At 31.2% G+C, this 16,609-nt stretch overlaps 1 protein-coding gene across 1 annotated transcript; it reads right to left on the bottom strand.

The window, feature by feature from the left end:
• Positions 1 to 770: 770 nt before the first annotated feature.
• On the bottom strand, positions 771 to 14,878 carry LOC139489658 (signal recognition particle subunit SRP68-like). Its single transcript, XM_071276303.1, has 12 exons — positions 14,735 to 14,878; positions 10,712 to 10,778; positions 9,986 to 10,099; positions 9,552 to 9,747; positions 8,693 to 8,775; positions 7,777 to 7,963; positions 7,231 to 7,470; positions 6,735 to 6,956; positions 6,207 to 6,295; positions 4,924 to 5,056; positions 3,389 to 3,517; positions 771 to 2,797 (listed from the first exon to the last, which is right to left on the bottom strand). The coding sequence occupies exons 1-12, from the start codon at positions 14,847 to 14,849 to the stop codon at positions 2,564 to 2,566; spliced, it is 1,809 nt and encodes a 602-aa protein (XP_071132404.1). The 5' UTR covers positions 14,850 to 14,878; the 3' UTR covers positions 771 to 2,563.
• Positions 14,879 to 16,609: the final 1,731 nt, after the last annotated feature.

The raw sequence follows: 16,609 nt of genomic DNA, 5'->3' as shown, positions 1-16,609 counted from the left end.
TAATAATGCAGGTCGCAGGTCTCTAATATATCTGTAGTAAGACCCTCTGAATGTAAAATTCAATCATAACCAGTAAAATAGATACTTCAGAAGTGCACTCTTGTTTGTGTATGCGGTTTGTTTGTTTTTGTTGAGCTGTCTTTGTTTTGGATTTGTCTTGTTCGTGTATTGTCTTTATGATTTCAATATCGTTCTTATTTCCATTTTAACAAAAAAAGTAGCTTTAATATCATATAAGGTACATTTTATTAACCATGAAAAGAGACTTAGAGGTAGTGCTACCACTATTGAGTAACAAGTATCAATTACAATGTTTTAGTGTCAGGCTGAAGGAAGATAATTTACAGTTTACGATAACAAATTAGTTTTAACATGCCATCCAGAACCAACAGTTTTAGCATTACAGAGAATTTATCCTCAGGGTGTTACAAGTTTGCTATAACAGATCTTCATTTGGAGAAATACTCTCAAGGAGTTCACAGAGCCTGAGTTGCTAAGTGGTCTAAGTAGTTCTATTGTAATCACTAGCCAGTCAACACTCAAGTTGTGAGTTCGAACACTGCTAGTGTGTGTGCACTTGACTCCATTCTTTATTGAATAGATTTGTCAGTTTTCCTATTGAAGGTTGGTGTTTTTCTTTAGGGATTCTGTCTTCCTCCACCTACAAAAACTTACCACCATGAAATAGCCCATAAAACACCAATAATCAATCTCAAGTTCACCATAAGAAAAATAATATACTGGGAGAAAAGGAAAGAAATAAATATCACTTAAAGTTCTGTATATTTAATATTTCATTATAAGACTTCAAAATAATTCAACATGTACAAAGATTTACAACATACAACATATCTATATACTGCAATGATTTCCTCATTCTTCCTTTTCTATACACATGTATAACAAATCATACTTTTAGATATTGCTTTTTTACTGAAATCCTAAAGTTTAATGACAAATGATATCAAAACTACAATTGATGTGTTGAGATGACACAAATGCCCCAAAACTGCTGCCAAATTGTTACTATACAAAATAGAGAAATGTTATTTTCGAAAAATTGAATTCAAATGATCATACACATGTACTTTATTGAACCATCAATGGGGGAATAAATACAAATATAATTTGGCTTAAAAAGAATAATTGATCATTAAAACTATATTTGAAAGTTCTTAGAGATAACTCACTAGTTGAGGATATGTCATTTGAAATTTCATTGAAATCACATAACATACCCTTTTTTGTATTGCAGAAAATGGGAAAGCTATACATAGTAAAGAATATCAATAAATTAGCTTCATTTTTAAAGAAAAACAATAATGTCCAGTCAACGTGTTTTATGTCATATTCTCTGCATAAATTGCCTGGTTTTATACATCACCCTTTGCATATTTGAATGAAAAGTGCTTGAATTTAATCGTATATAAATAGTAAAATATTGTAAATATCATTTTTAATATTAATCAACTTCAATAGTTTCAGTAAAGAAGAGTAAAACAGGAAACAGTTGTATGACAGATCATGGAAATGCTCACACCTTACAAGTCATAACTGTCAAGCTCATGAATAAATATGAAGTCAATCTGTTGAAACATATCTGAGAAAATGTCTTTATAAACAAAATAACTCTGGCCTAGACTTGCAGTGAATATTATTTTCTTTTGATATACATATATATATTAATAAAATACAAAAAAAAAAATCAAAAGTCCTAATGCAGAAGTTTTCAGGAAAGTGATAATGATATTTATGAAGCCATCTGCTTATGCATATCCTTGGTTTTTTCAGCATTCTTCTCTCAATGCTCATTCTTGAGCATCTGTACAAAAGAAAGATTGACTCTTCACATAACAAAGTGGTATTTCTCATTTGAAGTGTTGATGCTGTGTCTTTGTGGTCACACAATTCCAGAAGTGTTAACAGACTAAGTCAAAGGGAGACAAGTCATCTGATATTTTTGTGGATGTCAGTGATTTGGAAATATTTAAAACAATCTAATATAAACAAACGAAATAGCCAATTAAATTTTAATTATTTATTGTTTTCCTTCATTAATTTCATATCATAATTTATTTGAAAACAAGTGTGATCTTAAAAATCTGGATTAACTGACAATCAAACTATAGTCCTAAGATCTATTCATAAATTCATTTTTTTTCACTGTCGAAAACAATTGAAAATACATGATTATTATAATTTCTTGAACTATAAATTTTTTCAAATTAATAAATCTATGTTTTAAAAAAAATTGGCAAAATTTATGCAAAAAAACAAATTATCTATTAATTGAATTTGATAAACAAACCTTTAAATAATTTATCAGAAACATTTATTACTGAAGTTCAAGAAGCATCTCTTACATAATGTTAAATAACTATTTTAAGGTTTTGCACCACATACCATAATCTTGCACATTAACAATAATCTTTCCATTCAGTGCACCAATACTTATTATCATTCTTTGCATTGTTTTCTTTACAAACATTGTCTAACATTTCCAGGTTCTTTACCAAGAATTTTATAAAATCTAACAGAGTTACTTCCCTTGGTACACAATTTCTTATTTTTTACCACCTCCCCATAACCATCCTTTAACCATTCCAGTAAGTCCTCCTGATTTCTTCTGTTCCATTTTGCTTTCTATTGAAGGGAAATCTACGTGATTAAGTGCTAAATCAAAGAATAATGGTCGACATGGTATAGGTTCAAAGTCCGGAGGGAAACTGACAAGGTTTGGTTTCTTTGTTGTAACGCTTTTATCTTCAATATAATCATCAAACCTGTCTATCAGTGGCTGAAAAGATACAGAAATACATCAAAGATGGAAAAAAAACAATCACATTTACTGACAATTTTTAACAGAATGGTAAGTTATGATTATGAATTTCATCACTTCAATTACAGATAAAGAGCTAGAAAAATATGAACACTCCTTCACATCCCAGACAAAGTTTGTTACAAATGAGTTTACTTAAGGAAAGTTTCTGGTCATGTATGCCATCTTGTTTTTATCATTTTTCAGCTCCACTGATTATTTGTTAGCATCAGAAAATTTTGACAATAACCCCCGACTGTTCTTTCTATAATTTCATTAAATACAAGTCAACTACATCACTGCAAACAAATCTGGTTAAATCCTTGATAATTCTCAAAAAGTAATATATGCTAGCAGTGAAAATATCTCTTGACAAAATATTAAAAAAAAATAAAAGAACTATTGTTTCTAGCCAAATTTTTAAATGGATACATCTGTATTCTAAAAACAAGTGCATTCAAATATATTTTTGTCTTGCTTGAGGAATGTCTTTCTTTATATAACAACCATCTTGGACCTTGTTATTTTGAAAATCACCTGTGAATTTTCTTAATTAAAAAGAACACTTACTTTTTTCTTAATGAGACTAATATCTGCTACTGGTTCAACAACAGTTTCTAAATCCAGAATGCTGTTAGCATGACATGAATATTTTTCACCATTAACTCTGTTTACTAATTCTTCTATACTACTTATTTCCTAGAAAAAATTCAAACATAACATTATAACAGATACATCTGACTGAAGAGTATAAAACTGAATTTATGGAAATTTATTATGACATGATACCAATATACGACTGCAAAAATGTAAACTACCAAGTATCAAATCTCGTTTTTTCTAAGCAATTCTGGTCATAACATACTAATAAAACACTCTAAGGTTGGAAAATGATCAGTGAAATGATTCTACTATTGATCTTTTACAAAGACATTGACCCTATCTAATAAATTATCACATACATTTTGCAATGTCTAAAATTTAAGATTTTATTAGGTTTATCAGTTATAAATTGCTTCGCAAAGCGCAGCTGGATACAATTGCAGAGGTCCAACCCTGAACTGCTTGGCAAAAATGGACACAATATTCATGCTTGATACAGGTCTATATTTGGATTGTAATTAAATATTTGACACATAATAGGTTTCTGACACAGAAAAAACTATAGTCTAAGAACTTAGAATTGGTTATATGATTTGAATTGATACACAATTTATGCTTTTGTGCAATACATTATGCTATATGTATAATCCTAAAGCAGTGTAAGGGAGGTAATTCAAAATATTATGTTTTGATTACCTTAATGTATTTGAATTACCTCCCTTACACTGCTTTAAAATTGTTTAATTGTCCATTAACCAAGAAACCCTTGTTTTCCCCTTTTTTGCCTCTAATTCCTTAACCGTTTGAGTCATAACCCTCCAAAGCAAATCCTTATCCATCCCTTGAGGTATAATTTCAGAGATCCATACACTTAAACACAAATTATTGTCTGGAAACTAGAAAAATGCCATTTTTGGGCCTCTTTTTGGTCCCTAATTCCTAAACTGTTGAGACCATAACCCCCAGAAATCAATTCCAACCTTCCTTTTGTGGTTATAAACATTGTGTTTAAATTTCATAGATTTCTATTTACTTATACTAAAGTTATTGTCCAGAAACCAACTGCCTATGAAGACGATGATGTGATACCAATATACGCCTGCAAAAATGGTCGTATAAAAAGCCCAATAGGTTAGGCTTGGAAAAAATGTTAGTTTTAACTATTGTTAACTAGTCAACTAAAAAACCGACATAACTTTAAAATTTTAATATATATATACAACTTTAACCCTTTTGCATAGTATCTTAAAAATAAACCTAACCTTGAAAAACTTAACATTGACCAATGAACCACGAACATGAGGTCAAGGTCAGATTAACTCTGTCAAACAAACATATACACCTAGTAATGATTCTGAATTCCAACAAAACTTAATTTATTAGCGTAAATTAAATCAAGCAAGCTTTATCATTGGGATGTTTAATACATTTTTTGCAAGAAAAAGAATCAGTAAATAAAATTATTCGGAACCTTCTATTACAGAAAATGTAACTATACTGACCTGTTTAGACAGATTTTTCAGTTTTTTACAACCTTTCAATGCTTGAGAAGCATGTTTTAAAACTCTCTCATATAATGCTATTGTTTCTGTCCATTTCTTTGCTGCTAAGAATGACTGTGCAATATAATAGGACCTGAAAAATAAAGGTAATAATATTTTAGGGACACATGTCATATTTGTTTGATTATCACATGTAAACTAGTTTTAAACTTGATATTTTTTATATGGTGTAAAGTTGGCTGCAGTGATGGAGATAATATCAGTATCACTTTAAAAATTGTCATAGAATAAAAATAATAAAATAGGTTACTGTTTACTTTTTGGGCTCATGTTTTATAAATAAGACATGCACCATGAGGGCATAATATGAAGGTCACTTGATTTCTACCATACAAGTCTTATAACTCTGGAACAAAATTAAAATGGTCCAAAATTGAAAGACAGGTGAGATGGTTTCATTGTTTGCAAAATTTATCCAAAATTTTATCATATGGAATAAAGAAAAAAAAAGGATTTTTTATAAGACACCCTAATAATTCCTAATATTTCAATGAAAAATGTTTTAAAGGAAAATTTAATAAACCTTCAAATTAAAAGGAGCATTCAGTAAAGATTATAAAGATCTGTCCAGAAAACAAACTTGGTTTATGATCACATGTTCATTATTGTCCAGTTTTTACCTATCAAAGTCTAATACTCTAGAACAACTCACAGCTGATATTTAACCATATCAAAATGCAGGCCTTTTATAGCTGATTATGTGGTATGGGCTTTGCTCATTGGTGAAGGCCATAAGGTGACCGTAAGTTGTTAATATCTGTGTCATTTGGTCTCTTGTGAAGAGGTGTCTCATTGGCAACCATACCACATCTTCTTTTTTATATGATAATCAGTACATAGATATAGGAAGATGGGGTATGAGTGCCAATGAGACAACTATCCATCGAAATAACAATTTATAAAAGTGAACCATTATAGATCAAGGTACGGCCTTGGTTCACACCAAACAGCAAGCTATAAAGGGCCCCAAAAATTAGTAATGTAAAACCATTCAAGTGGGAAAACCAACGGTCTTATCTATATAAAAAGGAGAAACATGTATGAACTACATAAACAAACGACAACTACTGTACATCAGATTATAAGTTTAGATAGTGGATTAGCACTTTAACATATTTACATTATCACATTATAATTTGTGTTAAAAGCTTTTATGCTTTACTTTTTCAATGCTCAACATTATTGAACGTTTCATTTGTCAAAAACATCCTGTATGGCATTACCTAAATGCTTTATAAGAAGTACTTTTCACTGCTGTTTCTTCACTCAAATCTGTCTCTACACCTTGTAAATTAGGTATCTCATTTAAATTCTGAAAATAAAATAAGCATGAATTCATACTAGAAATTTACATAGTCTGAACATAAATTCTTAATCCATTTTATTAACTATCACAGACATTGAGAAAGTCTTGGGAACAAGTAGGTCTCTAAACATTAATAATATTTGTGTGTGTGTATGTATGAATGCTCAATTTTAAAGGTTGAGCCATTGTTTTGTTAAAATTTCTTTTTTCATATTGACCAGTAATGACTAATTTTCAGATATTTGTATGTATGTTGTTTTCTGCTCTTTAGTCGGGTTGTTGTGTCTTTGACACATTCCGCATTTCAATTCTCATGTTATTATCATATACAAAGGAGTGTTGAATCATGTGAACATTAAAATTAACCCTCACATTCACAAATTAACCCTCCCTACATCATTAACTAACTGCTTATTTGAAAGAGCACTATTACTACTTTCCTAACCTGTATAATAATATCGTACAATCTAACAAGATCTTGTGGTTTAGTAATTTTATGTCCTTCTGGTATTGATTTGCCAGGCAAATATTGCTTTAGTTTTTCTATTAATAATAAGTTCCTATCTACAGTTTTTGACAGTCGTATATACATTAGATAACTGTGCAGGTAGTGCTGGTTTGATATTTTCCCTTCAATGGCTTGTCCTCGCTGAGATGCCTTAAAATTCTAAAATAAAAGAAAACATCATTTAAACATAGATTATTTTCTTTATATGTATCTGCTATAAGTATGTGAAGCAAGTCTATATAATTTGGAAAAGAAAATCTTGTAAATGAATCAGGGCAAATACTGTTAACAAACTTATATCAACAATCCACAAATGTAAACTCCTTTTACCATTTAAATATTACTTGTATATAAATCATCATGAAAAAGTAAAACTTGAAATCATCCCAATCATTAAAATTATCATGTAAAAATTGATCTATAAAATACATACAGCATCATCACTTAAAGAATCCCTCATAATTTGTTGAGCATCTATGCACTGCTTCAATAAACTTTCATATATAGAAATCTTGCCATCTATTCCCTCTGTTGATTCTATCTCCTTTGTACTTTCCTGTACATTGAGAAGGAAAACTCTAACAGGCTCACTCTTTACAGGGACAGAACGTCCCAACCATGTCACCTCAGATAAAGTTGCTGTCTGTTTTTCTCTTGTTTGTGATAGCAAGTCCTATGAAATAAAAATTTAAAAATAATATCATTTGCATCTTGATTCTCAAATTAATTGCTTATTATAGAGAGAAAAATTATGGTATATTTTTTTTTATGTGCAATAATTTGTTTCTTGTATTTTTTATAATTTAGCATTTTATATCAAAAATATGTTTTAAGTCTTCAAAACATGATTGAACTGTTGATAATTAAAAAAAATAAACATGAGACAGGCTCTCTACAGAATTTATAATCACATGAATGTGTTTTTTTCCCAATATAATAACTTAATAAACAACATTAAGACAAGTGTTTGATAACTTACATCTAAATGTGATGTCAGCTGGTCCTCTCCACCTTTACGTCTCATTTCCTTAAGTTCAGCAATGGCCGACTCGTCACCTATGTTGTAGGCACAGTATCTGATGTTAGGTGAGACTTCATCTACCATCTGTAGATATAAGGCTTGACTATCCTCAGTGAATGCACTGGCTAATTTCTCATATATCGTTCTAAAACACAAACATTGGAAATGTTATCAAAACCTAAGTATAAGAATGATTTTTTTTATTGTTTTATGTCTAGTGGTAAATACAAAACATTATTCAAAACAGATGAAATTATCATTTGTAAACAAAGATGTTAGACAGGGAGACAGATTTGTAAAAGCAAATTGCTTGTTTCTGAATCCTTAATATTATTTCATTGTATAATATGTTTAATGTTGACTTATCTGAATAAATATTGTTTAAACTAAAGATGTTGTGTTTTGAACAATTCTAAAACTCTTTATTTGATGTAAGTGGCAAACATTTTTAAATCCTATTATAGATGCAAGGACTTTTAATTGCAAGGTAATTTTCATGAGGTATATTTAGATGTGGACCTTGACCAATACCTGTTGAGTTAAAATAAATAAGGATTTACATGTAACCCCAGTTTGGATCGGATTCAAAGTTGGGTTCAAGATTTGTCACCTAAAAAACTATTTTCTATATTAATTTTGATCTATTATAATATCTGTGAGTGACCTGTATGTTACAACAAGTTGACCTCAAAATTGATCAGAATTTTCCAATCATTATGAGACATACCTTAGTTTGATTGCAAGCACACGCACAACTTTCCAAAACATAACTAGATTGAAAAGATGTAACAATCAGTATTTTTTCATTAATCTTCATAGGCATTTGGTTTCCAATTAATTTGTAGCTATTGCTTTAACATTTTAAATAACTTACTTTGCCTGTGTATATAACTTCATTGCCTTGTCCCAAACCTCTTGTTCAAAGTACATTCCAGCTTGTATCCATGATAAATAAGCCTGAAATTAGAGATGTATAATATTTAGGTATATTTTTCTCTTGCATTATATTTCCGAGATTAGAGTATCATTTCATACGAAACAAGTCTCTTTTAAAATTTCTTAACTATAGCTATATAGGGAGAAGCACATGATTGAATTTTTTTTAATTCCCTTACAAATTTATAAATAAGTTGGCAATTAGATATAATCATGATATTTTTTTAACTTCATTAAACAAAATTAAATTACTATTCAGTTTGGGTAATTAAACAAAGCTAACATTATATATGTACCTGTCCCAAGTCAGGAGCCTATAACTGAGTGGTTTTGCTGTTTCTGACATTTGTTTTGGCATAGTTTGTTCTTATGTTGTACAGTTACACCACTTTCCCTGGTTAGGGGGAGGGCTTGGTGCAAACAAACTAGTTATAAACCATTGCACTTGTATGCACCTGTTTTTAGTTAGAAGCCTGTTGTTCAGTGGCTGTTGTTTGTTAGTGAGGTTCATAGGTGTATCTGAGTTTTTTTATAGACTTTAGGTTTTCCTGTTTTTCTTGAATTGTTTTACACTAGTCATTTTGGGGCCCTTTATAGCTTGGTGTTGGTTGTGAAGAAAGACTTTGTGTTGAAGCAGAAGTTGACAGTTATATACTTTAGAAATTAATCAAATATAAATTAGACATGGCCTTCTTTTCAGTAAAGCAATGTTCATCTGTTTCCTTTTTCTATAACTGTAAGCTATTTTAATGCACAAATTAAAACTATAAATATTATTACAACAAAACTAATAATACCTGACTTTCTAACTGTGTCTGAGCATCGCATTTTGGACTTTTACATAGCTCTGCTAACTCTTCAGCATAGGTTACAGCTTTCTTTATCTTTGCTAGTGTATGAAACTTCTTTCTCTGTTCTGTGTTAGCTTCTGACTTCAACTGCATAGCATAATACCATGCTCTCTCTGCACAGAATAGGGGTAAGTGTAGAAATCTGTAAAACATTATGTAAAACTCAATCTAGAAATAGTTCTTAAAGACAATACATAAGGTCTGTTTAAAATCTTTAGCAGAATAATAATAAATATATTTAGGGAATGATGACACAAATTAACACTGGAATTTTGACTACTTAAGAACTGAGATCAAACAAACCACACTCCTTTGCAAAAAAATATTATCTGGTTGAAAAGTATTATATATTGACAAAACAATTAAGAGAAATATTTTACCTGACATCAGTGACAGTTTCCATGTCTATTTTCTTTGGTAGGACTTTCCTATTATTGCCTTGAGGAAAATGCAGAGATTTCCTTAAACGTCTTATCCTTCTAGAACAGTAACCCCTAAAAATAACATATGATTCAGAATTTCTAATCAAAACGTATAGCACTACTGGTTCACCTCATTATATATAAAAAAAATAATGTATATCAATGCAAATCTGTCAATATGTTAACATTGTATTTCTGACAATCAGTAAACAAAGTAATGCAGTGTTTTATGTATAAAGTTAAATAGTAGCTTAGCTTACAATATAAACAAAACACATGCCAAACAACCTTCTTGAAATTTGTCATTTTTTTTTAAATTTTCAATAGCTTTTTAAATAAATGCTCAAGTGTTAAACTATAATGACCTGAAAAGAACTAGAAATAACCAAAGCATTTATTGAACAGATACATGTACCATAGGCCAAGATATATAAAAAAGAAGATGTGGTATGATTGCCAATGAGACAACTATCCACAAAAGACCAAAATGACACAGATATTAACTAGGCCAGGATATAGCACATTTTCATCTTAAAACACAATTGAATGCTTGACATTCATTTTCAAAGAATTATAAGCTATCATAAAGCTATTTCAAAAAACATAGCTAAGAAATTTATCATACCATGAACATTTATCTAGAAATAAGATTCAAGCATTGTGCATGAATGTAGGTGTACATACCTATATCTTTGAAAATCTCCATGTCTCAATCCATGCTGTTGCTGAGCTTCTTTCACAATCTGCAACACTGAAAATATAAGGAAAGTATGATTGTTTGCGGTAGAAATCTATGTATTTTTTTTATAAAGTTTTACCTAAATGTTTGATAACTCAAACAAGGCTAGTTTGGAATATAACTCCTTGGATTTCTGATCTTTTTTGTTGTTTATTCTTTAGAGAATGTTCTTTGTCACATGATCATAAGCTGCCTGCTTTGAAGCTGAGATCTTCATATAATTTTTTACTACCTTTCGTTAGATATTTTAAAAGATTAGTGAAACAGGCTATTAATGAGAGGTGTTCACAAAGCCACTGAAACCCCTATCTCTATTGCCTTTATATGTAGTCTCTGAACACTGTTCATTCAAGCAATTGGGTGATTAAAATCTGAAATGCAAATAATAAACACCTCCAGTGTTCTCCCCAGGCCGTTTTAGCGCTGGGCTTTTCAGCGCTTTCACAATTCCTGCTGTTCTATTGCACTGTCCGCAGCGCTATCCAACGCAAGTGCGCCGCTATATTGTTTTCGTATTTTTTTCAAATTTCCCGCTTATTTTTCACTTCGGACCACGTGATCAACTGGTTCACCATTTCTGAATGAATTATTTCCATTGTATTAAGTAACTCCACAGGACCAGTCTAATAAATTTTACAAAATCGTGACTTTGAAAGATCAAAATAAACAAAGATTTAAACATTGACATCTATTTTTTTAATTAAAAGAATATATAGAGGCATATATGAATGAAATGAGATGAAATAAATTGACCGCATTTCCCGACGACACTCACAAACTTGTTTTACGAACTTTGAACAAACGATGATTCTAAACAGGGGTTTGTTACAATTTGCCGGGTTTACTATCCATACGAACTCAGAAAATGAGCAAGTCTTTGAAGTATTAATTATCACCTATTCGACTGTTAAATAATTGTTTAGTCAGCGATTCTGCAGTAATGAATTTTACCATCTGAAAAAATTTGAGAGGATATGATTACAAACCCCAAGCTGATACGCCTTGAGAAATTCACTTTCTCAATGTCCAGCTTGGATGAAGCCATTTGAATATTATAAAACGTTAATGTTAGAAAAATGAGAAATCATTATGCTAAAACATGTCAATTCCTGTCAAACACCGTAAGGTTAACAGTACACTGCTACAGTGGGTTACAAAACCAAACACAGAAGCTGACAATGACTTTATTGTTGATTCTACATGTTCTGCAACATCATCTGTTACTAAGTGCTAAGAACTTTTCACATAGGCAGTCTGGTATTGACCCATCATGGAAAAAGACTTAACCTTGGGGCTTGGGTTTTATACACAGATAAGAGGATTATATGAATTTGCAATGGAGAAAAAAACTTCTTCTATATCCAGACAATAACAAACAAAGGGGTTAAGGGGCCAGCTGAAGGACAACTACGGGTGCAGGAGTTTCTTGCTTCATTGAAGACCTATTGGTGGCCTTCGGCTGTTGTCTGCTCTATGGTCGGGTTGTTGTCGCTTTGACACATTCCCCATTTCCTTTCTCAATTATAAAGGGGTAACTTCCATGAGCATGATGAGGAAATCATTACAAGAGAAAACATCAATAGCAAAATATAAGAAAAACACATAACAAATCAATTACAAACAAGCCACACACCGCGACAGAGTTACTGAGAATTGTCGAAAATTATGTCCCACAGCGCTATCCAAAAATCCTGGGGAGAACACTGAGTCCTCTGAATAAAATTTCATGGAAAAATTCAGTTTCAAACTATAAAGCAATTTGCTTTGATGCTACTTTGTAGAAAAGCGTCATAAAAATACAAATTGAGCCTTACAAGATGTCATAATTATTTGGACCTCCTGCCACATTTTATTTTTTCATATTTGACCAGTCTTCACAGTGACCCATTGATGCCAGCATGATAAAATTCACTTTTAAAGTTTGTCACATGACCAACAAAAAATGTAAGGTGCAATGCATTATCAGAGATGATTTATGCAAAATTAAAGGATAAAATAGGGCACTTCACGGTTAGTTTGGCCATATTGGATAGGGGGCAGATTTTCATAATAGAGGTAAAAATAGTGTGAAAAATACAGAAAAACATCATTAAAACAGAGCTGTTGCTTGGAAACATGCATAAGATTTCCCATACTTTCATACTATTTCCACCTCTTTCCAAAAAATCTGCCCCCTATCCAATATGGCCGAACTAACCGTGAAGAGCCCTATTGAGAATGGAAGTGGGGAATGTGTCAGTTCAACCAGATCTGGGTCAACATGAATACATAATCTAATACCTCGTTCATTTATGACACTGAATGAGTGTCTAGGGTCTAGTTTGAAATTAGCATTAAAATGTGCATACTTTAGTTGAATTATAGTTAACCCGTACCAATGTAAACTCGTACCAACGTTAACTCGTTCCACTAAAAAATAACTCGTACCAATGTAAACTCGTACCACTGCTAACTCGTACCAACTTATTTAAATGCATTTGATTGGTGTTTAATTATGAATATATACTGTTATTTTTCTCAATACCTCTTAAGTCTGTAAAATGTATATAATTTGAAAGTAAAATGACCAGTCTGTAGTTAATGTTCCATGTGTATTAGATGTAGACAATACCTTGGCAGAGTTGATTTGTTGTCTCCCTTGAATCATTCTTTTTTAAACTTGTACTGATAACTATTGGATTTAATTTTTAATCATTCCAAATCAGTTACATTGAATAGATTTGGGTACTTTTCTTTTGTTTCTCGAAGGAATTTTATTCACTGAAAGAATTAATTTAGTGTGTTTTAAAGGTTGTAAATTGTTTTATGACCAACATGTTAAAAGTATGAATTTTTTTATAGATAATATTTTGCACAAGGTAATGATTACTCACCAAGAAACTGGCAACTTCTATGAAGATTTTAAGTAATGTCATGTTCATTTAATGTGTGAGATTTGCATTGCTTTGAAAAAGGGTAGTGACACCTTCACAGGAAAGTAAATGAGACCTGAAATAATCATCAGATTAGTCTATCGTTTGCTATGTTGTCACGGTCTTGTGTGCTATTATTTATTAGCCATGGCGTTTATTTCTTTTTATGAGTTTGATTGTCCATCCATGGTTCTAATGGTATTGTGAATAGCCAGTAGATGTAATGGTAGTGTAGGCAGCATAATATTTTAAGAAAAAACACCACAAAACATTTTTTTTAATGGTACGACTTCCCAGTGGTACGACTTTAAGTTGGTACGAGTTAACTTTTTTGGTACGAGTTAACATGGTACGAGTTTCCGTTTAGTTTAGTCTTCAGACCGCGTAGTCTTTGGAACTTGGAGTTCTGTATCTGTATCGTTACGTCGAAGGTACCAATACTGGCTTTTACTCGACGGGAGTACATAACAAAATGAAAGTTAAAATACCCTTATTGATCAGTCACTGTGAAAACTGTTCAAATACATGAAAATAAAGTGTGGTAGGTAGATGATAATTACAAAAATGAAGAGATAAATGAAAAATGAACAACTTGATGTCCGTGTTTTATGGATCCAAGGCTGTCAGTGGCTTGTGAAGTTATAAGTGGTGCATCCATTTTGGAAACGCAATTATTCTTTTGATATGAGACAATCTCTGACAACCCATGTCCCAACCTTCATTGGCAAAACACTGACGTCAGAACAATCTCAGCTCGCACTACATTTTATCATTATGTACAAATTACAATGTAGAATACAGAATAGCACCTGCTGTTTCATCATTCCTAAATAATATCATGCTTCAAGCTGTAATTATTGTAATAGGTTGTATCTTGTCAATGTTTTATGCGTTTCATTATTCTGTTTCTGTTCAATTCGTTCTGTAAATCAATTTTCAAAACAATTTTTTCCATATGGGTCAAACCGGCCTACTGTCTACGTTTGAATTCTATGATTGCACTTCATTTTTTGCAGTTATTCTGAGTCGTGTCTATTCTTTGCAGCATATTTTTACCTTCAAATGTTAATTTTTGATTAACAGGTACTTCTTGGGTACCTAATTCATCAACATTTTCTCCTGTCATGCTTTCTGTTCCAGCTGCCATTTCTGAAACGTGAAACGTTGGCATCTTCCGGTTTGATGAGACTACTTAAAACCTATCCGGTGATCCCGAACTCGTAACCATTGAACCATTAGGATTTATATCCAAACTATAACTGTTATATCCATTTACTTATCTGAGTGTGTTAAATCAAAAACAAATGTAGAAAAAATTGATAAAAAAACAGTAAAAATTAATATTGTGTTTTTATATTCAAGAAAAAAGTTTTGTTTAAACTATTATCACGCAATGTGCAATCTGGGAACATATATATATGTTCCTGGTGCAATACAAGTGTCAATCACAGTCTAAATCCAATAAGAAATTTATGAATCATTGGTTTTTTTTATGTCAAATACAAATATATATATATATTATATATATATTTTTAATTTGATGAACCAAACAAACAAAATCAAACAAATGACAACGCCCAAAAGCCCTAAAGGCCAAACACACAACATATATGCATGCTAAAGAGGATTTTTTTTTGTGAACACGATTTCCATATTCAACTGATGTTAGTACAGCTTATTTATTTCAACTATTTCTTGCAGTTTGTAAGATATATTATGAGGCAAAGATTTAGGGAGCTACCATTTTATTTTTAGGGGGGGGGGGCTAGGATGAAATTTGAAAAAAATAGGCAGGATGAGACACTTTGCGAAAAAAAAAGGCAGGATGACAATTTAGGTAAAAAAAGTCAGGATAAACTAATAAAAAAAAGGCAGGACCGAAAAGAGTGAAAAATAAAAAGGCAGGACAGAGATTAAAACTAAAAAAAAAAAATGCAGGACAAAATTTTTCATCCTAGCCCCCCCCCAAAAAAAAGGCAGGATGAGACACTTTGCGAAAAAAAAAAGGCAGGATGACAATTTAGGTAAAAAAAGTCAGGATAAACTAATAAAAAAAAGGCAGGACCAAAAAGAGTGAAAAATAAAAAGGCAGGACAGAGATTAAAACTAAAAAAAAAAATGCAGGACAAAATTTTTCATCCTAGCCCCCCCCCCCCCCCATAAAAATCAAATGGTAGCTCCCTTAGTCAAATTAAATATTTTTAAAAGAGCTCCTGAACTTTTCACAAGCTCCATCCATACATTGTAATTTGAATTTAGGATGTCTTCAAATGATCATTGAGGAACTCCAAAAATATTTCCGGACATCAAGAATCTGATTAAGAGGTACTTTATATTGATGGAATTCACTTCAATTTCTGGATATATCCTTAAATGATTATGGAGGTGAACAATTATTTCAGAACCTCAACAATTATATTTAAGGATATCTGAAATCCAATTGGAGTTTCTGAAATGAATCAGTACCGAAAATATTATTAATCATTGTTCATTGTTGTTATCTTTCACTTTTTTTGTTCTTTTCATATCTTGTTTTTTTACTGGTAATAAAGATTTCTTTTTAGGTGATTCATATTGTGTGCTCCTTAAATATGCATCTTCTGATGTTCCACTAATTAAGATAAAATTAGAAGTTTTGAGATTTAAAATAACAATAGTTAACCTTTAATACCAAATGTCTGTCAAAAGTCAGGAACATTGATAGAGTGTATCCTCAGTTATATTGTATTAAATCCCAAAACAATCTTAATTATGTGCAATAGAGACTGACATATTGTATAAGACATTTGGCTATTGTTGAAGACTGTATGTTGACCTCTAGATGTCTTTTGTTTTTTCCCCTGTCTCATTGATGAGATTATTATAATATATCTATACACAAATGACCCAAAATCTTCTATTATTTATTCCAAATATATATGTATATGCCGC

The sequence above is a fragment of the Mytilus edulis genome, chromosome 9, assembly GCF_963676685.1.
Source record: "Mytilus edulis chromosome 9, xbMytEdul2.2, whole genome shotgun sequence".
NCBI lineage: Eukaryota > Metazoa > Mollusca > Bivalvia > Mytilida > Mytilidae > Mytilus > Mytilus edulis.
Note: the sequence above shows the minus strand (reverse complement) of the source record. Positions and strands in the feature narration are given on the sequence as shown.

Bases quoted from the DNA above. Each gene is read 5' to 3' on its own strand.
- LOC139489658 (XM_071276303.1), bottom strand. From the start codon at position 14,849: ATGCCAACGTTTCACGTTTCAGAAATGGCAGCTGGAACAGAAAGCATG. The intron at 7,964-8,692 runs GTAAGTTATTTA...TTTGTGTTTTAG, and splicing joins AAGTTATATACACAGGCAAA to AACGATATATGAGAAATTAG. The intron at 5,057-6,206 runs GTAATGCCATAC...TTTATTTTTCAG, and splicing joins ACTTCTTATAAAGCATTTAG to GTCCTATTATATTGCACAGT.